Consider the following 27,183-nt stretch of genomic DNA (forward strand, 5'->3'; position numbering starts at 1 on the left):
AGCGGCGGCGGCCATCCCAGGGCCCCAGCAGGCTCGCGGCCAGCGCGTGTGTGGCTCGCCGGCGCCGCGAGCCCGCGGCGGCCCCTCCGCCCGGAATCCATTTTTTCTATGTTGGGAATGTCGGTTATTTCGGTTAGAACCGGAACCGAACCGAAAGAACCGAAACCGAATTTCCTCGGTTCCTATCTCTGAAAAGAACCGATCGGTTCCTATTTTCTTTGAACCGAATTTCTGTTGGAACCGAGGAACCGAACCGATCGGTTCGGTTCCTCCCGAATGCCCAGGCCTATCCGGCAACCCCCATCCTCAAGTCCAGAGCAAGGGCCCCAAAAGCACACAGAAAAAGATGTTGCTGCCATAAACGGAAAAGGCTTGGCACCCTCCCACAGAGCGGAGCGCCCGAGACGACATGTTGTGCGCGGACGCGAGCGGCTAGCACCTAGAGAGAGGCAGGCAAGAACCGCTCGCAGCGGCGGCGGCAGGCGGCAGGCGGCTGGCGGGGATGGAGCCCTCGGTTGTGGGAGGGCAGGCGGTGGACGCGTACCGGAAGGCGCTGGCCACAGCGGCCTCGGCGGCGGCGTACGCGGTCATGGCGCGCGGGATGGGGCGGGAGCTCCTCCCGCCCGAGCTCCGCGCCGCGGCGCGCTGGGCCGCGTCGGCGCTGAGCGCGCGCCTCGGCGCGCGCCGGAGGGAGCGCCGCACGCTCGTCGTCCGGAGCCAGCAGGCGGGCGGCGCCGGCGGGCGCGAGGACAACCTCCTCTTCGACGCCGCGCGGACGTACCTGGCCTCCAGGCTCGACCCGCGCGCCATGCGCCGGCTGGGCCTCACGCTGGCCCGCGCCAGGGACGGCGACGGCGGCGCCGGCTGGCGGAGGGTCCTCTTCCTCGAGCCCGGGGACTCCACCGTCGACGTCTTCGAGGGGGTCCCGTTCAGCTGGGCCTGCGTCGAGGCGCCCAGCTGCGGCGGGGGCAAGAAGAAGGCCAGAAAGGGCGAGCCCGGCACCGGCGGCGACTGCGACTTCGTGCTGGAGCTCAGCTTCGACGCCGAGCACACGGACGTCGCCATGGACCGGTACGTGCCCTTCGTCATGGGGGCCGCCGAGGAGGTGGAGCAGCGGGACCGCGAGCTCAAGATCTGCATGAACGAGGGCCGGGTCTGGTACAGGGTCAGCCACCACCACCCGGCCACGTTCGACACGCTCGCCATGGACCCGGAGCTCAAGCGCTCCATCGTCGCCGACCTCGACCTCTTCGCCAGCAGGAGGGACCACTACCGCCGCATCGGCAAGGCCTGGAAGCGCGGGTACCTGCTCCACGGCCCGCCCGGCACCGGCAAGTCCAGCCTCGTCGCCGCCATGGCCAACCACCTCCGCTACGACCTCTTCGACCTCGACCTCTCCCACGTGAGCATGAACAACTCGCTGCAGTGGCTGCTCGTCGGCATGTCCAACAGGTCCATCCTCGTCATCGAGGACATCGACTGCTGCTGCGACGCCATGTCGAGGGAAGATGGCATGGCGCCGGCGCGTACCAGAGACAGTGGCGGCGACGACGAAATCGGCAACGGCACCGCGTCGGATTCGGAAGCTCCCCTACCTCCGGCCAAATCCAAAATCAAACCCAAATCAAAGAACGATCAGGTAAGCAACAAACAGTCTCTGAATTCTGAACCAAGTCCCACGGCGTCGTTCACGATCAGTAATTCATCAGTACATAAACAGCTTTAACTGTTGTATGAATTATGTCAGTTTCTGCATGACACTGACTTTGGTAACTAACAATGGAGCACGGCTCGAGAGCCAACTCTGATGACTCCGTTCCTGAATGAACAACGTCTAGGGACCTGCCGCGGAGGGCGGCATCACCCTGTCCGGGCTGCTCAACTTCATCGACGGGCTGTGGTCGACGAGCGGCGAGGAGCGCATCATCGTCTTCACTACCAACTACAAGGACCGCCTCGACCCGGCGCTGCTCCGGCCGGGGCGCATGGACATGCACGTCCACATGGGCTACTGCGGCTGGGAGGCGTTCAGGACGCTGGCCAGGAACTACTTCCTCGTCGACGACCACCCGCTGTTCCCGGAGATACAGGCGCTACTCGCGGAGGTGGAGGTGGCGCCGGCCGCCGTGTCGGAGATGCTGCTGCGGAGCGACGACGCCGGCGTCGCGCTCCGGGGGCTCAAGGAGTTCCTCGAGGGGAAGAAGCAGCAGCAGGCGGTGCCTGGAGCGATGCAGCTGAGGGAAGAAGAAGCAGACGCAGGGAAGGCATGAACTACAAGGGAGAATTTGCTAGGGAAGGGAGCAAGATGCATGAGCCGCAAGCTTCTCTATTAGTATTTTGTGTTCGCAAATGTGCAATGTCATATGGTCAGACTTGTCACGTTGCTGCTAGACACCGCTGGAGTGTGCTGGTTTACGCATGGCTATCGTTGTATCGTAGTGACAGATGATGATGATGCGCTGTGTCCTGACTCCTAAATCCTAATCGCTATATGCGGCACTGTTTGGGCCTTGTTTCATCTGATGATTGTCATTGTTCTCCCGGCGTTCTTGGCGGCCGGCGAGCTCACAAGCACGATCCCAAAGACAATCTCAACACACAGGAGTTTTGTGCAGCTCTGGAGCAGCCGCTTTTCTGGACTCTGTCTTCCTTTTACTGAACAGAATTACAACGAGCAAAGCTCTCGGATGGTCGCCCGCACACGGCGCTCGAACGTGTCCATCCCCACGCTTTCACGATGCCGCGATCTCATCCGAACAGCCAGGGTCGTGGGCGAGCTAATCTCGGCCACGCCCTCTCCTACGCGCCCGGCAGCCACAGACCGGCGCATGCAAAACGGAAAGGAAACATGCACTGGTAACTAACACATGCAAGGATTACCAACAATGATGGCGCTTTGCATGGTGATTTTGTGGACTGGTGGTGACCTTTGATCCAGTCCAATGCTGACCCAACCAACATAGATTGAGCTGTGGCGTGGCGCTCGGTCGCCGCGTCCTGAAACGAGCTCAACGTTTCACGGACTCCGTCAGGAAGACTCCAGCAACGCCTTGGAGCGAGGAACGCCGGTGGCAACGGCCAAGGGGGTTTGGTGTCCTGCCGGCTGCCGGAGGAGAAGGTGGCGCGCACAGGGGCACCGCACCGGGGGAAGGCCAGATCAGGCGGCGCGGCAGGAAGAGGGGAAAGACGAGGAGAAGAGACACAGGCTCTCGCACGCATCTGCCCTGCCGGCATCGCTGCTTGGCGCGGTCCACGATTGCCGCCGCTTCGCCGTTGTGCCCGCCTCCTCCGCCAGGTGAACTACTGCTCAATGACGTCGCACTAAGGCTAAACACCTAGCTGCCTCGAAATGAATCCGATGCTGTTGACCTCAATGGCATTGGTGTTCGCATTTGTAGTTCGATTGAATTCCATGGTTTTAGTCACTATGTTCATTAACCGTGTTCTTGTAGCTGCTAATAATTTTGAGAGGCATAAATATTAGTTCACTGGCCGTGTTCTTGTAGCAGCTTTAGATTTAGGAGTAGTACTTATTTAGATTACTATGTACTGCGTAATGTAGATATAGATTTCAGCGTTAGTCTTATGTAATATTTTATTGCCAAAGGGTGCTTTGGTCCGGTCGCTCCAGCGGCACCCTTGGATCTTGAGTTCAACTTTCGGTGGAAGCGAATTTTAGGCTGGGGTTAAAAAAAATTCCCTGGGTTGGCTTGTCCCCTACTGGCGGAGTTTTTTTATGTACAATTTTATTTATAATAGCACTGGTGCGTAATTCTTTAGAAAATGGTACAATAGATTCGATGTTTATATTGATTATATTTACTGGATTGATGATAGGACGCTTCAAATCTATTGAGAATATCATAATTTATTTTTCCCCCAACGCCTCTGTTCCTTACTCCTTAAGTTTGGTGTCAACTGAGCAGTAACGGTAGTGGAGGCAGGCAATTATGATGCTCCCGACTAAAGACAAGTAGACAACGGGCAATCCAGCCAAGCAGGTTTACCAGCTCCTTGCCAAATGCCAATTGTCGTGGCTGGCAACAAATCACCGCGTCGGATGCGTGGCTCCAATGTTGTGCATCCCCCCCCCCCCCCCCCCCCCACAATGTTCTTGTTCCTGGTTGCTTCCCTAGGAAGTAAAAGTATTGTCCTAGCAGACGCATCAGTTATCAGTACTCCTATATATGGCTGGGTGTAGGCGAGGGAGACGACGACCTCGCAGTTCGCAGTGTTACAACTCATGCCTACCTTGCATCGAGCCCTCATCGGTTTGTAATAGAGATAGATTAGCTCGAACAATGAGACCGAGTTGTAATAGGTTGTAACTCTTGAGATTGCCTCTATATAAACAGCGTTGGTCTGTGATTTTGCCCTCGCGGAGCATCTTGGGGATGGATCTGTCGACGGTAGCGGCGGCGGCGGCGTCTTCGTCGCCGTCCTACGGGAAGGCGGTGGAGGCCTAAAAGAAGGCGGCGGCCACGGCCGCCACGGTGACCGCGTACGCCGTGCTGGCGCGTGGCCTGGCGCGGGAGCTGCTCCCGGACGAGCTCCGCGACGCGGCGCGCTGGGCCGCGTCCTTCCTGCTGCGCGGCGCTGCCGGGGCGCGCGGGCCGCGGCGGCGCCGCACGTTCGTCATCAGGCGGTACGAGGACAGCGGCCGCGGCGACAACTCGCTCTTCAACGACGCGCGCGACTACCTGGCCACCAAGGTCGACCCGCACGCCATGCCACGGCTGTGCCTCGGGCGCCGCCGCCACCGCGGCGGCGGCGACGACGACCGCTACGACTACGACTACGGCGACGGCGACGGCGGCGGCGGCAGCGGCGGCGACAAAGGAGGAGGCGGCGGGCAGCTGGTCCTGTCCATGGAGGTCGGCGACTCGATGGACGACGTCTTCGAGGGCGTGAAATTCACGTGGGCGTCCATGACGGACGGCGAGGGCCAGTACAAGCAGGCGGCGTCTCTGGAGCTCACCTTCGACGCGGAGCACACGGACATGGTGCTCGGCAGGTACGTCCCGTTCATCACGGCCACCGTGGAGGAGGCGCGGCGCCGGGAGCGCACCCTGCAGATCTTCTCGAGCGACGACGGCGGGTCGTGGCACGGCAGCAGCTACCACCACCCGGCCACGTTCGACACGGTCGCCATGGAGCCGGAGCTGAAACGATCCGTCGTCGCCGACCTCGAGCGCTTCCTCAAGCGCAAGGAGTACTACCGGCGGATCGGCAAGGCGTGGAAGCGCGGGTACCTTCTGTACGGCCCGCCAGGCACCGGCAAGTCCAGCCTCGTCGCCGCCATGGCCAACTACCTCCGCTTCAACCTCTACGACCTCGATCTCTCCAAGGTCAAGTCCAACTCTACGCTGCAGTGGCTGCTCACCTCCATGCCCGACAAGTCCATCCTCGTCATCGAGGACATCGACTGCTGCTGCAGCGCCAGAAGCCGTGGTGGCCTCGACAGGAGTGGCGTTGCTCAAAACGCTGATGAACGCCCATCAGATGCCCCGGAGCCGCCAAACAGAGACCACTCAACGGTAAAACATTGTGAATTTTACGACTTTTTGTAGACATAGGTGATTTTTTTTTACTTCACCGTCAGAATTGTCCATGAACAACACGAGCTTTGTCTGACCTTTGCAATGCCTTAAGAGTGACACCAGGAAGACGGTATGACACTGTCCGGGCTGCTCAACTTCGTCGACGGTCTGTGGTCGACCAGCGGCGAGGAGCGCATCATCATCTTCACCACCAACTACAGGGACCGCCTCGACCCGGCGCTGCTCCGGCCGGGGCGCATGGACATGCACATCTACATGGGCTACTGCGGCTGGGAGGCCTTCAGGACGCTGGCCGGGAACTACTTCCTCGTCGACGACCACGCGCTGTTCCCGGAGATACAGGCGCTGCTCGCGGAGGTGGAGGTGACGCCGGCCGAGGTGTCGGAGATGCTGCTGCGGAGCAAGGACGCCGACGTCGCGCTGCAGGGACTCACGGAGCTCCTTCAGGAGAAGAAGCAGGGGAAGCAAACTGGAGAAGCAGGCCAGGCATGAATGAAGCATGAAGATTTATCGGGAACTTGGATAAGAAACAAGATGATCTGCTTCACTATTTTTGTTTCACAAAACTGAATGTCATGTAGTCTGATTGTAAAACTTTGCTGGTGGTCACTGTTGTACATCTGGTGCATACAGGGCAGATGTTCTGGGCCCAAATCATGATGTGGCATCTTGCAGGCCTTCTTTGATGTGACCGATGGATTTGGGTCATATTTTGCGTGGTGAAAATGGATAGGTTTTCCTCCATTTTGGAAATGGACCTCTGTATTAGGTGAGTGAAATTTGTTTGAACATTGCTTCTCTAAGCATTCAACTCCATGTTGGCTGAGTTTCAGTGCGTTGCAGCAAAAAGATTTATATATAGTATGAGTGAAATCTCAAAATACAAGTTGCTTACCGGGTTGTTTCTGTAATTTCCCCTTAAATGTTGAAAGCCCGACCTCACTGTTTAATCCTTTTCGAGAATGTAGCGTGCTTCATTATCGAAAGGTTCACGGTTCAGTTTAATCCTTTTCGAGAATGTAGCGTGCTTCCCTGGCCGCCGGCTGCCTCCCTTTGCGTATTCAAGGTCCTCCCTGGTTTTGGTTTGCTCCGCCCCTTCGTCTCTTTGATGTCCTCCCTGGTCCGCCGCTTCAAGGCTAAGATTTGATTTGTCAAAAAAAAAATAGGCTAAGATTTGATGTTCTCTTTGCTCTTCCTTTCGCCACTGCGCGGGTCACGTGCGACTGGTCGTTCTCGCAACCGCTGCTTGAACTAATTTTCTTTGTTTAATTATTCTTTTGTAAGCGCTCCCTCCTTATGCTCATCGTATTTGTTTATTTGATTTTTTTCCTTCTTTGTACGGAGTATGTCCCTGTCCGCTTTTCCGATCCCAGGTTTTCGAAGGAGTAGATGCTTCCTGCTCGTTGCCGCTAGCTCTGCTAGTATCCTCTTTCTTTCTCTGATGCGCGTGTAGATGTCGAGCTTTTATCTACTTGATTTGTTTCTTCCTGTGTCGAGTCTTGCCTGCTCTGTCGAATACTGCTTCTTTATGTTTGCTTCTTTACGTATTGCAGTTTATCCTTCAGATTGCTCTTTATTTTCCTTTCAGGATTCTTTTAGCGCCTTTCCTTTTATTTTTTTTCTACATGTTGTGGACTCCGCGCGCTTTGGCGCGCGTCAATCACTAGTATATACTAGTTCGTAGCCTGTACTAATAAGGGCGCTATTTTTTAACAATAAAATATATTGATGGTTTCTTATAACAATCTCACACATTCAGAAGTAGTCACAAACCTTTACATTAAGTTGTTCGTTGTTCTTTTTATTGTCCCATCCAAATACAATATCCATTAATTTGTATATAAAATAACAAAATATTGCGAGGGCATAACAACAACACTTCATGATGTAAAAGTAGTAGCTGCTTAGTGAAACGATAGTATTGACCTCCCTCTGTGTCCTTCATTTTTTTTGGAAGGGACCTCTATGTCCTTCATGCTGACAAAAATCTTACATTTCATTTTTCTATGAGCCTAGTTTACTATGCCAACTTCACGCACCGCTGTTCATTAAGGCAAACTTCAAATTGGGTATGCACTAGCACTCTGATATTTTTTCCCAAGAAAAAAACAAAGAGCTAGAGGAGTTGTCTCTTGTATAAAAAAATCAAACTAATGCAAGAATACTCCGTAGATGTTTGCTCATGTATTTCTAAGGAAAATAGCCGAAACTTGCAACAGAAAAGTAAAAGCTGTTAGCTATATATACATAAACGAAGCGAATATCCTGTTTCAAATCAAAAGCAGACTCGCGGTAGCTATGTTCAATTTCACTGATAATTTGGCCGTTTATGTGTCTTGTGGTGTTTTAACAAACTGCAATATGGCTGGATGAAAGAATTAGACTGCTGCAGTATAATAGACTCGTCTGCTAGCTCCGCCAAGCCCATGGTGCCGTCTCCTCCGAACTGCAAAGCAGGCAGGGGCGGGCCCACCTAATATTTATATGTATAATCATATATATATATTAAAAAAATGAGGAAATAACATTCATCCCACCTCCCTTCTAAAAATGGGCCAAACAGCCCAAAAATTGGCCCACTCACCAGTCTAGCTTCTCCCTCCACTTTGATATACCCACTTTGATATATTGATCATTTAGTTCATTTAGTATATGTCGAATAATTTTAATTTATGAACAATTTATATTATCGGTACTCAATTATATGCTATGTCGAATAATTTTTGTTGTATAATAAAAAATTCTAAAAATAAACCTACAAGTGGATTGATTTGTTGGGCCGTACAATTAGACCAAAAGAGTGGTGCAACAGGTGGACTCTGTGACCCCGAGCAGCATCCCTTCTCACCCGCTCCCCCCGTGACTGAAAAAACTGCAAAGCAAATGCATCTTCTTCTTTCTTCCGATCCTCTCGGAATCTCAGGCTCTCAGCTCTGTCAGCTCCGACCCGAATCAGAATCGTTTGGCTGGCAACACACGCCAGTTCTTGGGCGCGTAGAGGCATCGCGTCCCGCCCCCGCGCTGCTCTGGCTGGTGGCCGCATCAGTGGCACTGGCAATGGCAGGGTAGTATCGCGTATCGATCGATTCCTTTTGTCCTCTACCCGTCGTCGGTGCCGCGCCGTGCGGTTCCGGGGAATGCCTACCGGTAGCTCGTCTTCCTCCCTCCCGCCCGTGACGGCAAAGCGGTGAGCCGTCGTGTTTGCCTGACGAGCGGAGGCGACCGGGGTATCCACGGCGTCCATGATGCTTGCTGCTGATCCGGCCGGCTCTCGTTGCCAGAACCCGTACCGGTACGGCCGTGCCTGGCCGTCGGGCGTAGATGCTCTCCAGTGGCCAAATGGGGACAAGGGCGTGGATGGCCGGCCTTGGCAGAGGCCAGAGGATACGCCGATGGGCGATGGCTCCCACTACGGCAATACACTACCATGGGGGCAGAATGAGAAGGTACTGTAGCCACTTCCCACACGGCTGCGTCGACACGATGAACATTTTAACTTTAACACCACGCCGAACGATATTTATAAGATTTATTTTTTATGAACTGCAGTAATCCCAGAAATAAGCAAAGATGCCGTCATCTCTGAAAAACGAAATCTGAATGAAATTATTGCCCCTCCTCGCAGCTAAGCTCAAGCTATCTCACCAGGGCACCAGGCACGCCGGCAGTTTTTCCTGCCATCCAATACACATTTGCATACTCTGACGGCGAACTCGCATTGTACTACTGTCATCACCGGCTACCTGATGAAGTGATGATCACCGTATATAAGCATCGGATCACAGGAGACGAGATCGCCCGACGTGTTGCCGTCTACCTCGATTTAGGCGCGCAAGGGTGCAACGTTTTTTCTACGCGCAGAAGCATGCTTCGATCGAGCATCCTTGTTAAATGGTAAATCATGTAAGGTGAAAGTCGCCACGCCTTGCCGCCGTTTGAAGTCTGAACTGACACGGGCACACGGCAATCTGAACTGATGCCCTTGCGCCGGCAGGGTAGTTGCTGCAAAATTGTGGGTTCGTTCTAGGGCTTTTTTTCCTGCAAATATTCGGATCACGATCCAATTTAGAGGTGTATAAGTAAATTTCTTATCCAATATTAATATTAATCGCGATCCAGGTAGGGGGTCATATCAAAAATTTACTAGTAGAGTGCCCGTGCGTTGCTACGGGTCCTTTGTTACAATGCGATGTATGTAAAAAGTCGTTATTTGTTGACATGCGGTATAGACATATTGCGATAACATTAAGACAAAGATAATTAGTATTGCCACCAGTTCAAGAAATTAACAGGACAATGGAAAACACAAACGTTCGTAGCTAGTAATTACAAATAAAAAAACTAAACATGGATGTAAACGTTCCAAAGATCTAGGAAGTGAGCACTTCTTTGTAGACGATGTTCTTGGTAAGTGTGCCATCTAATTCGCTAATCTCATCATTAGTCGTTGCAGCGAGAACTTTGAGTCTGCTTCTGGCTGTAGCTCGTGACATAGCGACATATAGCTGTCCGTGTGAGAACACCGGGTTAGGGAGGTAGACTCCAACATGAGGGATCGTTTGCCCCTGAGCTTTATTGATAGTCATTGCAAAGCTCACTCTAACAGGGAACTGTTTCCTCTTGAACCTAAATGGGAACATTTCATCATCCGAAGGACATAAAGGTATGCGTGGGAGGAAGACTCGCTTTCCCGCGTGTTGACCCAGCACTATCTCTGCATCGATGGTGTTCCTCTGAAATGCTCGCACCACCAACCTCGTTCCATTACACAAGCCATTTGGTGGGTCAAGATTCCTGAGCAATATCACTGGACAATTAACCTTAAGCTTTAGGATGTGAGGCGGCAAACCATTCGGTGTCAAAGAATTCAAGAACTCAGATGGGTAGTGATTGTTTGGATCATCAACTGCACAATCAAAGCTGTGATAGATCATTTGCTGTCCTGGGAAGCGTTCGATGAGCTTCATGTTTATGCCATCGACGTTCTCATTCCTAGTTGATAGAATAGCTCGTGATGTGATGTAGTTTGAATTTGTCATGTTTTCCTCTAGCATTGGGAAAACCACATCAATGAGGTCATTGATGTTAGATTCTTCACCGGTGTAAGGGACACATATATCGCTAGGTAGCCTTACGTAGTCCTGATCAATGGTTTCCTCAACACCATTTCCGATGCGCAACAAGTAATCTGAAAACCAAGGATCTGACTGAGCCCTCATATTCTGCACAAGCCTCAACTGATGCATGTAGTCCCATAGGTAAGATCTACGCAGCGTTGAGTTAATTATTTGTGCCCTTGTACCCTTCCGTACGACCGGAAGCACCTGTCTAAAAGTCACCTCCAAAGACAATCGTCTTTCCACCAAACGGTAAACCAGGCTTATCCATGATGTCTCTCATGCTCTTATCAAGTGCCTCAATTGCTTGTCTTTTTGTCATCGTGGCTTCATCCCACAATATAAGTGAAGCACGACGAAGAAGTGTTGCCATCCCACTTTGCTTGGTAAAGTTACACACACCACCGTCTTGTATGCTAAGTGGAATTTTGAATCTTGAATGTGCAGTTCTACCTCCAGGCATGATGGAAGCAGCTACACCGGACGTTGCAGTAGCTATCGCTATATTTCCATTGCTCCGAACTCTGGCTAGCATTGCATTGTATAGGAATGTCTTTCCTGTTCCTCCGGGGCCGTCAACAAAGAAAACACCTCCAGTACCACTATCGACGGATGCTAATATAGTGTCATAAGCTTGCCTTTGTTCACGATTGAGGTATGACACAGCTGATAGGTGTTCATTGTCTAATTCAATATTGGTCTCCTCAAATATTTCCCGTACCACACCAGACATGTCGTCATTTGAGCCAGAAATCTCTGGAAGAGGGAATAATGTTATATCCTTACCCATCGACTGGAGGATATTTCTAATATCTATCAACACCATCTGTTGTACTGCATTTGAATCGCTTTGGCCCCGCTGGAAGTCATCAGACATTGCTTGTAAGTGCTTATCCCAGAGACCTCGCACATTGCTAGGCTCACAGAAGACCAAAATCGTAGCAAACAACCTTCGGAGAGATGAAGGCATATGGAAAACTTCAGCCTCAGTCAAGCATTCATCGATGCTACTATCTGCCTCAATAAGACCTCTTTTCTCAGCAGCCTCTCGGAAGGTAGGATAGACAATTCCTTCAAATGATCTTAGATGTTCGTATGAAGTCGGTCCTCGTATGTGGTTCAGCAACACTCTTAGATAATATCTCTCCCCCTCAGCAGGATGTGCAGAAATGATCCGTCCAACCTGTGTTCGCTGCTGTCTTGGTTTCCATTTCTTCGGCCTACTCTCCCAAACTGCATGTTCTGGAAACTCTCTATATAGTAGGGTTCGAGCCCATGGGAATTCTTGGTTTGCCTTAAAGAACTGAGTTAACATTGATTTCTCAACACCCTGTGCTTCCAAAACATTACGCACATCGGCATTCTCATTGTAGGAAACAAGATGCATGCCTGGAAGATGAAGTTGTAGCTGTAGAACGGGGGGTGAGATACCATTTAGATCAAACCCATATATTCTCCATAATGCCTCCTGGGGGCCCACCCATCTAGCATCTCTGAAATTTTCTATCTCGTTAATCTCCTGATTGCCATCTGCATCATTTACAGACACGGATGCCCTATCGTGGCCCTTATAGATGTACTTGTAAAGGTATTTCACAGCTTGAATGCTCGAGCAAACCTCAACATTCAAGTGACAATCATACCTTCTCAATAGCTTCGGACAATAAGGCACGACCCACCTATTGTCCATGTCATGTCCTCTAACTAATTCTGTCTCTCCATCCTCCCTTCTTCTATATATTGGGTAAGAGTCCTTCCCTTGGAGAGTTGTGGTCTGAAACTGGCGTGGATAATGGCACTTGCATTGACCATCTCTCATACAGGGGCTACGTCTATTTAAAGAACCACATGGCCCATGCATCATGTGTTTGGCAACCATTTCACGAAGCTGGGGATACTTGTCCTTATTTGGAAGCTCCGCCGAGATAACAGCATCGTACTGTTCTGGGCTTGTTAGTTTGTAGGGGGATTGCATGATAAGGAGGAAGTGTGCATGTGGCAAACCCCTTTTCTGGAACTCAATGACATGAACTTGTGCTGCCACAACCCCAAGGATGTGTTTATGGAATAGCTGGTGTTTGAGGTCTTCTAATTTGGCTTTAAATACTCGCACAACAAGATCCGGTCGGTCCTGTGGTGTCTGGCCCGGTTCAAGCTCTCTAACTATTTCTTCCCAGTTAGGATTACAAGTCATAGTGAGAAAAAAATCTGGTTTTCCATACTTTTGCACCAAGGCCATAGCATCCATGTATCTCCGTCTCATATCCCTCTCATATCCCTTCCTCCACCAATAAATGATGCCGGTAGCACCCATCTTTTGCCAACTCTACGTGCTCGAACCTCACCAGCACATAAAGTGTCAACTAAGCCCTGGTACAGATCAGCTCGTATTCTCGATTGGTTGTGAAGGATATAGTTGAGCCGTGTTGTTTCAAGCTTGATATATGTATCCACAGCGAACTGCTGGAATAGACGCTTACCATGCAAGATGGTGTTGAATATACCACGGCGCATCTGGAATTTGTAGCAATAGTATTCGCGCATCGTGACGCACAACTGGCTATTAGTGTCTGTTAATGATAAAAGATGCATGCGGTTAGTTAATTATTGGATCGGATCAAGAGTTGAAATCATCCGAAAAAATAAGGCAATTTATCACATAACGTACCTGGATTGTCAGGTTGTGTGGACGGCCTAATGACCTGGCTAGGATTAACACCAACCTTTGGTATTTCTGGATGCCACCCAAGCTCGCCCCTAGGAAAGAAGAGAGGGTATGACAAAGGGTCATAACATCCATGATGAGGCTTGATGGAGTAACATCTGTTATCGTTGCCAAACAGGGTTATGCCACGGTCAATATGTTGGTAAATCTCATTCCCCTCAACCCATACAGCGGCCACCTCTGACGTCAATGGTGCATTGTAGGTTCTCTGGTCTAGTTTGTAGTCAGTATTAAGGAAAATACGACACTCATCCATGTTCTCGACCTGTCCTAAGCTCCTAAATGTTTCAGAGTAAGGGTTGGCTCTTAGTATATCCACCAAACTCGCAATGATAGAACGGTCTCTTGCTTGGAACAACTCAAATCGAGCCTTTCGAAAACGATGTGAAAGGCTGGGGTCATCATCGTAGAAGTATAGTTGCAAGTGGCTTGAATTCTCATCTCTTTTTCCAAAGGAGTGTAGGTTGTGGTAAATTTGTCCATTCGCTTTGAAGGTATATACTCCATCTCTTGCGCTTGCAAGGTTTTGGTCGTAATCACAAGCAAAGGTTGTGAACGAAAAATGTCCATTGAACCATCTTGTATGATCTTGGAAATGTTGTGAGTTTGGGTCCTGGCTGGTATACAACAGTCGAAGCTCTTCAGGCGGCTCAGGCATCTCAATCTTGACCTTCCCATCTCGGCAACAAAATCCCAACGGCTCATATTCAAACCTCTTTGCACCGCAATGGCAGCAGTCTGGCACCGACTTCAACATATGAGTGCTTTCAGGTAGGTTCTGGTATACGATGTCACCAAACTCAAGGTTGTTTGAGCCCACCACAGCGGCATCATTAGTGCCATTGAAATTTGTTACAACAGAAAAGTTAGGAACATGTGTGGTGCATCTAGCCGCCGCTCTTGGGTATCTTCGAACTTGTCTCGCTAGCCTTTGTTCTGGTCTCTCATTTGCATACCGTTCTCTGGCGCGCGCGCGTCTGCTTGCAACTTGTTCAGGTGTCATGCTTGCACGACGTGCTCTTTCACGTTCCCTTCTTGTCTCTGCACGATATGTTGCTCTACCACGAGTGCTTGCTCGAGATATTCGTGATGGATTTTGCTGCTCCATAAGGGTAGGACGTGCTGAAAAGTAAAAAGAATTGGAGTAATGATTATATGTTTCATACGACTATTGTTTACAAATCAGCCACTTATTTTAATTAATTATATGAAGTACCCGTAGAGCTTTGGCCTTGTTCAACATGTGTAGACGTGAGGGTACTTTGGCAAGGGCTCAAAACTGAGGGAGGTAGTCCACATGGATGGTCATCATCTTCTGATGAACTTTCTTGCGTGACACATGATGGATCTCGAATCGAAAGCCCGGTAGAGACTTGACGCGTCCGCATACTTTCAACTCTCTTTCGCTTCATTTGTATATTCATAACTTGTATAAATAATAAATAAATGAAATGAACACCTTACATGTATACATCCATTGATTGAATTTTGTAATCAAAATCAAAAGAAAATTTAACTAACAAGTTACAAATTCATACTTTCTTTTCCATTTCTTCTTGGGTGGTTCGGATCTCCCGACATTGTAGCCTCTAGACCTAACAAGTAAGGCATTTGTAACACACTATTCAGAATATAAAGCTAGAGCTTAATTCCAAAATTCATCCATGCACTTGAACTATGGCACGAACTGCATAGCAAAAGTATTATACTGCAAAATATTTTTAACCTAAATCGAATGGAGCATATTACAGAATTTTGCAGCTTATCTCTATATACGATTTCCGCACCAAAAGAAGGCCTCCCAGCGTGGCCACATCATCGGTCGTTCCCGGCCGTCCGATCGGCCGGGCGGACGGCCGAGATCGTGCTTTCTCGGTCATTTTGCAAAACAGTCCTCAGACTGACATCTCATGTGGAGGTCGGGCGAGTCCGACCCCCTTGCAGGGGTCGGGCGAGCCGGACCCTCTTCGCAGATGTCGAGCCAGGCTGACCCCTCCATAGGGGTCGGGCGAGCCGGACCCCCTCTGCAGGGGTTGGGCGAGCCGGACCCTTTGTCGCAGGGGTCGGGCGAGTCCGACCCCCTCTACCGGCAGCGATGGGGCACGGCCAGTAGATACATGCCCTTTAATTGCAATGTAAACATTCCGCACCGTATAATATTTTATCTTGCTGCTGATAAGGCCCATTTGAGGCTTGCCGTAGCGAAAGCTGTTCTCCGCTTATCAAGACAATGGGACCACAAAGTACCTGTTGATGTATTTTATTTGACTCTGAGGATTTCACAGGTATTTCATTGGGGACAATGCTGCTTGGCAGGCCTTTGTTATTGTTCTGTTTTGTATTAGGTCATCATCTTTGGATATTCATATTTTTATTCACTTTCAGGATGATTTCCTTTTTGGTGAGTTATTTTTTAGCAAAATACATTAATTATTATTTTTAGCAATCTGCCTCAATCCCGACTGGATGTTGTCATACGCCAATACTTTTTAGTAGCTTAGCCATTGCATATACACCACAATTTGTCGCTTTTTCACTGAGCGCGCAGAGAATATACATTGTACAAACTGAAACTTGTACATGGCTCATCAGATAGCCAGAAAAGAATACATTTGCATGAGAGGATATTACATACAATGTTCAGGCTAGTGATTTGTTTGAATACAACTTGAGCAGAGAATATTTCTTTCTGGAATGGCGTTCACCCTTAAGATGGTACAGACTGAGACTTGCTGAGCTACATCCGGAAGGAATAAAAATGACCACATATTTCTATAAGAGATCACTACTTTGGCCAGGCTAATTTTTAATCAAACAAGCAGTTAATTTAATCAGAATATCTGATCGATCGGTAATTTCATTGTAAGGAAGTCCAGCCCAGTAGCAGAAAAGAGAGAAATCCTAGTGCAGTTGATGAGTTCATCTGCAGGATCAAAGAAAATTTTGATATGTGCGTGATTCGCATTGAATCATCGTTCACGTGTCTACAAATCTAACCACAAAAAGAACAATTTTCCTTTCTTTCACGTATTTACTTTCTATGACCACCCACCAATCATTTATGTGCTAAGTGATTGAGTATCCAGCTACTAATTTTAGCCAGTGGGAGTGTTTCATCAGGACTACAATTAGGAAGTATCATATCGATAATTCTTGCATCTCAATGCTTCAGTCCCAAGATTAGGAATTATACTCTAATTTCATTAGACATTATACTCTAATCTCAATTCCATCACCAGAGATCAGCAGGAGTATTTATTGCTGTATTAACAGCCATAGAGTTGGCCGAGCATTTTTTAAGTGAGATATGATGGCATTTCGGTGTCCATTCCTTCCCAAAGGATAGGACCACCTAGAATCCATGAGCCCCATTAATCACTGTCCTACATGCCCAAGGTTATACTTGGTAGGATTTTTAGCGCTTTGTGTACCAATGCAACGCATGGAAATATTAAGAGAAAATGGTTATTCTTAGTGTGCAAACGTATGTGCCATGGCATTCCAAACTCATTCAGGGCTTCATTAAGTTATTTATCCACTTTGTTTCAGGTTTCAATACTGCCTAAATACTTATCTGTTCTCTGAAAAGATGGCATCATGATAAGGTTAGAGTAACAACTAAGAACCATGATACTGTCACAACACAAAGGTTATCAGCACAATATTTGATTGCAAGTTAAGGACCCATATAAGCTAGTAGATAACATGAAGAGGAAATCATTTCTCCAGAAAAATGAAATTAAGGGCACCACATTGCATATTTCTCAGTAAAAGAATATCATAATAAGATTATGTCTTCAGCAATATCTATAGGGCTAACTGCGAATTGTTCATAACTTTTGTAAAAGAGATTTGTATTACTTGCCTTTCTTTCAGCATTGGGTGTCAAGAGATGAGCACATCATGTAAGTCTATATCCTTATCTCTTGCAGAAACCGAATGTCAATAGCATACTTCCCCCATAAGCAGTGATAAATAGTCTAGTGTTTCATCCGGAAGGAATAAAAATGACCACATATTTCTGCTTCTGGTAACATTAATACAAATTTCGAAAACATAGCAGTGATAAATAGTCTAGTGACAACCAATCTAGAAACACTTCCTAATGACCCTACATCTAATTTTCCTTGATTCCCAGAACGATCAGTGTGGTAACACGGTCGCCAAGTATGCCCATCTTGCTTCAAGATATCTGTTAATGAAGCGAAGATTCTGCCTTTCCATCATTATTCGCCGAACAGCTGCAATTTACAAGATATATTGTTTTAGTCTATATGTGTGCATTAACAGATGAAACTGTTATTTAGCTTAGGATGTAGCAGTTTCTCACTTGCTAGTTGATGCCATGTGTGATGTCTTGGGTTGAAGTCCAGTGATGTGTGGTCTGAGCTCTCCAAGCATCCTGTTGGTTAAATAGGGTAGAGTTAGGGTAGGGTTAGTTAAATTGAAGATATGACTGATGTATATTTGATCAGGTAGAGGTATATTTGATCAGGAATTACTGTGTGTAGAGTTTCGTCGCAGCATAGTGGCAATTATAATTTCCTTTTCATCTCTAGCTTTGTACCATCGTTGAAAATTCCGGCAGAAGAGGTCACTCCAAATCCCAACAATAATAAGGTGCCACCTAGAAATTTAGCATATCAATTAAAACCCTTTAGTGGTGAGCTGTGAATATATAACATATTGTTGTAGTACCGATTTGAATGCATACCTTGCATCCATTAACACAACCTCTCTATATAGCCTATTGCCCACATGCTCCAATGGCTCCATATGGACAACTATTCCCATAACATCTGAAACATTTAGTAATTTATCAACTTAAAGACTATGGATATTAAGATATTTGTAGAGCCATTACAACAAAGTAGGTTAGGAGCAGTACCTACAAATGTCTTGTTGGGTTGTCGGATCACTTCATGAAATGGCATAAGATGCTTTGGGCAGGGAGGGAACTGAAGTGGTAAGGTGTATGGCTCAACACGAGTTTTTCTGGTCAATGTCACCTCAAACCGATGCCCAATATTTCTGAATTCAAGGCCCCCCCAGTTTGGCCCAAAAACTACATCTTTCAAAATGTACTTGCATCCTTGCTGAAGTAGTGTGTCAAATCGATGGACGTTATTGCCATATGAAATTGCTTCAATTTTGGAACCCTATAGAGTTACCCAGTACAGGAGAAGTGAGCGAGATAACTATGCCTAAAACGACTTAATGATACAATTTATTTTTAGCCTTTGTAGTGACTTACAGTGGTGTCGACAAGGATGAAGTGTTGCTTATCATGATACCTAGGCTCCATAGGGAATTTAACATCTATCCTTACAATTATAGTCCAAGTCTGAGGTAGACCTCGAGAATCGTCAACATCATCGAACAACTTTAAGCTGTAAGCGACACACGTTTTAGGTTGCTATATATATATCATCGGTGTGTATCTTAGGTGTTCTGATTAGTGTAACTAAACTCACCAATCCGTTGCTGGATTTGGCTCTGCATACTCCGCATATGTCCTCTTACTTCCACCAAGGCGAAGTGGTGCCATCAAACTAAATATAAAATGGGGTGAAGCAGGTGTTTCACCGATTTTGGTATATTGTATGGAACTAACCTTAAACATACACTACATGCAGCTAGTTCATTGCAGGTCGAAAAACGGAACTAATGCTGGCATTTAACATCAAGAATCATGCATTTCACACAGTTAATATTGGACAAAGCATTCAGGCAATATGCAAGCAGAGAAACTGATCTTATTGCAGTCACGTATTACTGAGGGGAAATTGCACAGTGAACTTTAGCTAAGGATCTGATTCTTAGATGCAAAGACTGTATTGGGCTTTGCTTTGCACAAATAGTATTGAGGGTGAAATGTCTGATTCTCAGAGCTTAATGTTTGTTCTATATATAGTCTTTTTACATGCAAATCAGTTTGGTTGGTCAGGTTTCCCTTGGATGACTATATTATCTTCAGTTTGGTTGGTCAGGTTTCCCTTGGATGACTGTATTATCTGTTTTATCATTTCACTTCAAGGGCCAATATGTATGCAACTACGAAGATATGGGAGAAAGGGTGACAGTTTCCCATGATGCTGCACCTGAACTTGATGCTTTCATTCAGAATTACAAAAATATCAAGAGCAAGGAAACACACATTCAGCTTCAAGCGGACCTGATCGAGCACTTGTGGCAAAATCAAGAAAATTTGTACTCCATTGAATAAATATTGGAGACCATGATACATATGTTTAAGCATTCAGAGTTTATTTTGCATCTAGCAACATAAATATATCTGTAGAATTAGGTAATGTGTTCTGATGGTGCTTCGATGTATTACTGCTCATGCATTTTGTGTGCTAGATATTGCAAACAAATACTCGAGGCACGCGTGTAAGTTACCATTACATATGTATGCTATTACCTAAGTTGCAGAATGTATGATGTTTGAAATTCAATTTCCTAAGCTCTGCTTTTCCTGTTCCCAGAATCATAATGGCTGTAGCACTTTCTTCAGTTACATACACTACATGCAGCTAGTTCATTGCAGGTCGAAAAACGGAACTAATGCTGGCATTTAACATCAAGAATCATGCATTTCACACAGTTAATATTGGACAAAGCATTCAGGCAATATGCAAGCAGAGAAACTGATCTTATTGCAGTCACGTATTACTGAGGGGAAATTGCACAGTGAACTTTAGCTAAGGATCTGATTCTTAGATGCAAAGACTGTATTGGGCTTTGCTTTGCACAAATAGTATTGAGGGTGAAATGTCTGATTCTCAGAGCTTAATGTTTGTTCTATATATAGTCTTTTTACATGCAAATCAGTTTGGTTGGTCAGGTTTCCCTTGGATGACTGTATTATCTTCAGTTTGGTTGATCAGGTTTCCCTTGGATGACTGTATTATCTGTTTTATCATTTCACTTCAAGGGCCAATATGTATGCAACTACGAAGATATGGGAGAAAGGGTGACAGTTTCCCATGATGCTGCACCTGAACTTGATGCTTTCATTCAGAATTACAAAAATATCAAGAGCAAGGAAACACACATTCAGCTTCAAGCGGACCTGATCGAGCACTTGTGGCAAAATCAAGAAAATTTGTACTCCATTGAATAAATATTGGAGACCATGATACATATGTTTAAGCATTCAGAGTTTATTTTGCATCTAGCAACATAAATATATCTGTAGAATTAGGTAATGTGTTCTGATGGTGCTTCGATGTATTACTGCTCATGCATTTTGTGTGCTAGATATTGCAAACAAATACTCGAGGCACGCGTGTAAGTTACCATTACATATGTATGCTATTACCTAAGTTGCAGAATGTATGATGTTTGAAATTCAATTTCCTAAGCTCTGCTTTTCCTGTTCCCAGAATCATAATGGCTGTAGCACTTTCTTCAGTTATGTTTTTCATGCAACTGAGCTGCCCTAGCTGATGTTTATTACAACTTATATTTAGCTTCCATACTATTTTCTTTTCTTATTTACACTGTTGAGGGATAAAACCTTTTAATAGGATAGTTTGGACCATATTACTGAAAACGCGCAGGTAGTATCTGCTTCCTCAGTCTCAGAGTCCTAAGTCCTTCTTTTGCCTTATTTCAGGATGCATCATTCTTCAAGATAAAGTGAATTTTATGTCGTGAATAAGCATGCTATGGTGATTTGGGCTAATAGACAATCTGCTGCAAGATCGAAGGAAAGGAAGATGCGCTATATTGCTGAACTCGAGCGCAAGGTTCAAACTCTGCAAACTGAAGCCACAACATTGTCAGCTCAGTTGGCATTGCTGCAGGTAGGCGCTATTTTTCTGGAGTTCCCTTCAGGATTTTTCTTGTTTATAGTTAGATCAATCAGCATGGTATATGTCTTAAACCAGCTATTGGGTTCTTCCTGAGATTGTCAAGGTTATGCAACTGATAGAAAATTAGTGAATTTTTAGAGAGCATGGTCATAAAAACACCAGGATCAATTAAGCAAGCAAGCAGAGAAACTGAGCTTTTGTATGCATCATAGCATGCACACAGGATCAATTAAGCAACGAAGCAGAGAAACTGGGCACCTGGATGTTAGCTTCTCAACGTAGCAGGCAATCACAAGAGGACACACCGATGAACGAAGCACCACACTATCAAGAATCAACAGAGAACAAAGCATTAGCTGCCGCCATCATGGGAGAGGGAACCAGAACAGAAGCGACAGGGAAACTGGGGCACCTGCTCAACGCAGCAGGCAATCCCAAGAGGGCAGGCGACACACCGATGAACGACTATCAAGAATAAACAGGAACAAAGCTTTAGCTGCCGCCACCATGGGAGGGGGAACGAGAACAGAAGCAAGAGAGAAACTGCACCTTTCGTGTGTGCGACGGAGGAGCATGGGAACACTGAGTAGTGCTGCGGCTTGTCGCGGCTCGCGGGTGCGCTCGGTCGTGGCTCACGGTCGTGGCTCACGGTAAAGGCGGCGGTTGCCAACAACGTGGGGGGCGACGTGTGGTGGGGGAGCTGTAATTGGCGCGGGAGCGGGCGCTGGCGCGGGAGCTAGCGCGGGAGCTGGCGCTGGCAGCCTCCTCGTGCCGGATCCGTGCCATGGTGGTCGAATCCCGGCCGGCGAGGAACGGCGAGCCGCTGCGCAGTGGGCGAGGTACGGTGGGGCGCGGGAGTGGTAAGGCGTCGGCGAGCGCGAGGAGCGGTTCAGATCCGAGGCGAGGGACGGCGAGGGGCGGCGCGGCGGGCGAGGGGCGAGGCGGCGGCGCGGCACAGCGAGGGACGGCGAGGGGCGGTGTGGCGGGCGAGGGGTGACCGGGCGAGTCGTCGGCGCGAGGGAGAGCTAGATGCGGGGGGGCGAGGGACGGCGAGGGGCGGCGCGGCGGGCGAGGGGCGAGGCGGCGGCGCGGCACAGCGAGGGACGGCGAGGGGCGGTGTGGCGGGCGAGGGGTGACCGGGCGAGTCGTCGGCGCGAGGGAGAGCTAGATGCGGGGGGGCGACAGCGGAGGAGGCGAGGCGAGCGACCGGTTGTGTGGGCCGGGAGTGGGCTTCGTCCGGCCCACGCGGCGGGGTGCGGGGAGGAGCGACGCACGAACCACTGCCGCATTATAGGAGTAGAGATTGACCACAGCCAGCCATCCAATTCCATTCGCTTTCGCTCATCTCCTCCTGCGCCGTCCTCCCCGCCGAGATCGTCATGGCCTCCTCCCCTCCCCTCTGAAGCTTAGCCTTCACCATCTCCCTTCTCCCTCGCCGTCCCCTTCTCCGCCTCCGCATCCGTTTGCCTCGACTGCAAACTGCAAAGTGGCAAAAGCAGCTTGAAGCAGCAGGGACCCCAGATGCGTCTTCGTCTTGTTTTATGCCTGCTGCAACCAGACTACGGCTATAGCCTCCACTGCAGTCCAGACCAGGGTTAACATTTTCGGTCGAATTTCGCCGAAATTTTGGTATTTTTTTCGTTTTCGCTATACACCAGGAAAAGAATTTCGGTACTTTTCGCCATTTCTGTTTTCAAATTTAAAAATTTAAAAATATTTATAAAAAATTCGGAAAAAAATATGATAAAAAACTAGGTGTTCTTCTGAGCAAATAGGACTAGAACACACTCAAATCTAAGATCATTTGCTAGGCTAAAATTGCATTTTAGTTGAAAAACAAAGTTATTTGTTGTCTAATGAGGTAGAATTTATAGTTGAAAGTTGGCATGAGAGGTAACGAAGTAGGAAAGCACACCTTTCAGAATGGTTTAACAATTCTCTATACAAATTGAATCAAAAAAAAATTCAAACACTGTCACATGAATTGATAACCAAATCAAATTATGTTTGTTCTGGATTTAAAACAACTTTCAATTGGATCAACCAATGTCCCTGAAATTTTATAGGCATATCCGCAATAACAAGAATAATAAAAGTCTAGTTGAGGAATAAGAGAGAAAATGGAAGTTGTCACATGAAATGACCAGACTTTTAATTGGTAGTTTTTGAAATAATTAAATAACTTTGAAACCATTGTTCAAATGAAAAAGTTCCTGAAACAAAAGTTGTAGATCTCGAAAAACTGAACAAAGTTGGTATTCAAAAGTTTTTCATTTGACCTCGGAAACAGTAGGAAAATCACAACTGACATTATTTTCCGGTCGAAAATCACCGAATTTCGGTCGGAATTCATCGAAATTTCGTTTTTGAATTTGAATTCTCTTTCCGTTCGGAATTAGCGAAATTTGGCGAAATTTCAGCCGAAATTTCGTTTCCGGCAGTTGACGGCATTCGGTAAAAAAACGAAAAGGTAAACCCTGGTCCAGACAGACTCCAAAGCTAGCCAGCCCGTGCAATGGCAGGCTTCTCGGTGGCACGGCCAATTGACCTGGTCGCCGGTACCTTTTTTTCATGGTGGATGGAAAGCTTGAGGAGCTGAGACCATCTCCGGGCTCCGGCCACTGTCTCGTGTCTCCGACGGAGCCAGCCAGCAACCGTACCAGCATCAGCTTTTCTCCAGGTCAGGGTCCCTTCTCCCTGTTGCAATTTGCTGTAGTTTCCTCTTCATCATGCGTTTTAACGAAAAAGAAAGCTGCTGCTACTGCTAATGCTAGGAACTGTCATAACCCCATTGGAGTTCCTATACAATAATACCCTTCCGATTGTCAAAAGAGATCCTACCTGCTAACAAGATCCGAGAACACCAATGTGTCGCCATCGATCGACCAACTATGCCAGCTTGATAAGAGATTAGGTCCACTTTTCAATGTTACTATCTGGATAATGAGTTTAGTCGGATGGAACAAGGCAAATACAAGAACCAGCCATGCCACGAGGGTCACCCTCGTAATGGGGTCTATTTGCCGCATACCTCCGCCTCCCCAGCCGTCGCAGCCGCCTTCCTCCATCTCCTTCGCGGCCGCCGCTATCCACTGGCTTCCTTCGCCTCCCTCGCCGTCCTCCACTGTCTTTCTCTACCTTTCCTGCTGGAGCCGCCTTCCTCCGCCTCCTACGCCGCCAGAGCCGCCGCGCCGCCCCAGAGCTCGCCGGAGAAAAAGCATGGTACGCGCGATGTGGCATTGATTTTTCACATATGCAATGAATAGACCCACCTGCTAAATTCCCCCTCGCTAGAACACCAAAGGCATGTCTTTCAAAAAAAAAAGAACACTAAAGGCAGAAACACAACACACAATTTTTGAAAGAACGGAAATTGGAAAACAAACAATTTCTCTGCGGCAGCTTACCTTTTTCTGTTTTGTTGTGTTCTTTTGCTTTCAGATATCGCACTGTGACGTTGAAAAGTACGAATGCTGGCTCAGCTTTTACGGTCCAAAAACAAACAAATTTTACTTGAAGTTGAATTGAAGCACAGGAGTCCATCTCCTCTACAATACGGACAATCGCATCACCGACCACCGCCGGATTCCAGGCACTTCATAACATAAACCCTCCTTTTTGTCTTAAAAAATCCGAAGGCGGAGGCAGATCGAGTGCAAACTCTTTCTTAAATTCAAGATTAATTTCCAAACCTGATATATAGATCCTGCAAACAGAACACGCACGGTCTCCCCTGCCAAAAACCTAACCTTAATCGCGCGCCGCCGCAGCTTTGCAGCCGCTCGAGCGGGGGGCGATGGCGACGGATCTCTCCGCCTCGTCGGCCGCCGTGGCGGCGGCGGCGCCGTCCTACGCGAAAGCGGTGGACGCGTACCGGAAGGCGGTGGCGACGGCGGCCACGGCGACCGCGTACGTCGTGCTGGCGCGCGGCATGGCGCGGGAGCTCCTCCCCCACGACCTGCGCGCCGCGGCGAGCTGGGCCGCGTCCCTCCTCCGCGCCCGCCTCGAGGCCCCGCGCGCGGAGCGCCGCACCCTCGTCATCAAGCGCGCCGCGGGGCCGGCGTGCCACGACGGCGACCGCGGCGGGCTCTACGACGAGGTGCGCCAGTACCTCGCCTCCCGGATCGACCCGCACTCCATGCGCCGCCTCTGCCTCAGCGGCGGCGTCTCCGGCGCCAGGAGGGTCCTCTCCATGGAGCACGGCGACTCCATGACCGACGTCTTCGAGGGCGTCGAGTTCACGTGGGCGTCCGTCGCGGGGGAGGGCCGGAGCGCCGCCCTGTCCGAGTCGCTGGAGCTCAGCTTCGACGCCGAGCACACGGACAAGGCGCTGGGCAGCTACTTCTCCTTCATCGCGGCGTCGGTGGAGGAGGAGCGCCGCCAGGACCGCGCGCTCAGGATATACATGAACGAGGGGTCGCACTGGCAGGGCATCAACCACCACCACCCGGCCACGTTCGACACGCTCGCCATGGAGCCGGAGCTGAAGAGATCCGTCGTCGCCGACCTCGACCGCTTCCTCAAGCGGAGGGACTACTACCGCCGGATCGGCAAGGCGTGGAAGCGCGGGTACCTGCTCTACGGCCCGCCCGGCACCGGCAAGTCCAGCCTCGTCGCCGCCATGGCCAACTACCTCCGCTTCAACCTCTACGACCTCGACCTCTCCGAGGTGCGCGGCAACACGGTGCTGCAGCGGCTGCTCAACACCATGACCAACAGGTCCATCCTCGTCATCGAGGACATCGACTGCTGCTTCACCTCCGCGTCGCGCGATGCTGGCAAAGGTCAGGCAGGCGACGCTCTGTCGGATGATGATGAATCTGAGGAAGAGAGCATACCAGATCCCTGGGGCATGGTACGCTAAGCAGAAATAAAATTTTGAATTCTGTTAGTTAACTTCTGACCATGAATTGCTAACATGGGGAGCTCGATCAAGCAGCCACAGCCGCAGCAGCAGCAGCAAAACATAACTCTGTCCGGGCTGCTCAACTTCATCGACGGCTTGTGGTCGACGAGCGGCGAGGAGCGCATCATCGTCTTCACCACCAACTACAAGGACCGTCTCGATCCGGCGCTGCTCCGGCCGGGGCGCATGGACATGCATGTCTACATGGGCTTCTGCGGCTGGGAGGCCTTCAAGACGCTGGCCAAGAACTACTTCCTCGTCGACGACCACCCGCTGTTCCCGGAGATACAGGCGCTGCTCGCGGCCGTGGAGGTGACGCCGGCCGAGGTGTCGGAGATGCTGCTGCGCAGCGAGGACGCCGACGCCGCGCTCCAGGGTATCGCGACCTTCCTCGGAGAGAAGAAATTGGTGAAGGCAATTAGCCCATCAGTCGCATGAAAGCATCAAGAACCAGCAAGTTAGCGAAGAAATTATCTGATTTGGGCTGATCAGTTTTTTTTTTGTAGCATCAAATTATCTGATGTGTAACTTGCGTCTTTGCTAATGCTGGTGTCAACATTTTGTATGTAGTCACATTCTGGAGCATTATGGACGTGGTACTTTTGGTGATGGATTTGTAACGTAAGTTCTGGCCGTTGAGTGCTATCAAGGTGATCAAATGACTAAATGAGCATGATGCTTTCTTTCAGTATTCTTGTTTTAGTTTTTTTTCGGAAAACTCATTTTTAGGTTTATGAACCGGGATTTTAGCCACTCTTGGCTGTTGTTTTTTTGGGCCTTAAAGCGTGTTAGTCTTGGCTATACAATGTGGATCGGTCTAAATGGACTTGGCGCAATTCGACCTTCGTTAGTATTTGTACGGCCGGCTTTAAGTTCCCTTTTACAGTCAGATGTTACCTTAGACAAAAGCTTATTCTCTAACTTTGGTACTTATTGATATGTTTTTCTATTTAGAAAAAAAGAAAGATACACGTTTTAAGAAAAGGTCTTTTCTGACGAGTCAGGTGAAGAAACAAAGACTGATATTTGACCCCAGATATGAACAACGGACTTC

At 48.6% G+C, this 27,183-nt stretch overlaps 3 protein-coding genes and 1 pseudogene across 3 annotated transcripts; 3 read left to right on the forward strand and 1 right to left on the reverse strand.

The window, feature by feature from the left end:
• Positions 1-414: 414 nt before the first annotated feature.
• On the forward strand, positions 415-2,475 carry LOC120689680 (AAA-ATPase At3g50940-like). Its single transcript, XM_039972044.1, has 2 exons — positions 415-1,639; positions 1,839-2,475. The coding sequence occupies exons 1-2, from the start codon at positions 503-505 to the stop codon at positions 2,268-2,270; spliced, it is 1,569 nt and encodes a 522-aa protein (XP_039827978.1). The 5' UTR covers positions 415-502; the 3' UTR covers positions 2,271-2,475.
• Positions 2,476-4,138: 1,663 nt separating this feature from the next.
• LOC120689686 lies at positions 4,139-6,387 on the forward strand (annotated as a pseudogene).
• Positions 6,388-17,546: 11,159 nt separating this feature from the next.
• On the reverse strand, positions 17,547-19,789 carry LOC120695509. Its single transcript, XM_039978738.1, has 7 exons — positions 18,878-19,789; positions 18,658-18,793; positions 18,292-18,562; positions 18,118-18,202; positions 17,906-18,030; positions 17,734-17,805; positions 17,547-17,644 (listed from the first exon to the last, which is right to left on the reverse strand). The coding sequence occupies exons 1-7, from the start codon at positions 19,024-19,026 to the stop codon at positions 17,547-17,549; spliced, it is 936 nt and encodes a 311-aa protein (XP_039834672.1). The 5' UTR covers positions 19,027-19,789.
• A 4,471-nt stretch (positions 19,790-24,260) lies between these two features.
• On the forward strand, positions 24,261-26,817 carry LOC120689696 (AAA-ATPase At3g50940-like). The gene is made up of 3 exons (XM_039972066.1): positions 24,261-24,445; positions 24,665-26,078; positions 26,163-26,817. The coding sequence occupies exons 2-3, from the start codon at positions 25,020-25,022 to the stop codon at positions 26,565-26,567; spliced, it is 1,464 nt and encodes a 487-aa protein (XP_039828000.1). The 5' UTR covers positions 24,261-24,445; positions 24,665-25,019; the 3' UTR covers positions 26,568-26,817.
• Positions 26,818-27,183: the final 366 nt, after the last annotated feature.

The sequence above is a fragment of the Panicum virgatum genome, chromosome 2K, assembly GCF_016808335.1.
Source record: "Panicum virgatum strain AP13 chromosome 2K, P.virgatum_v5, whole genome shotgun sequence".
Classification (NCBI taxonomy): domain Eukaryota; kingdom Viridiplantae; phylum Streptophyta; class Magnoliopsida; order Poales; family Poaceae; genus Panicum; species Panicum virgatum.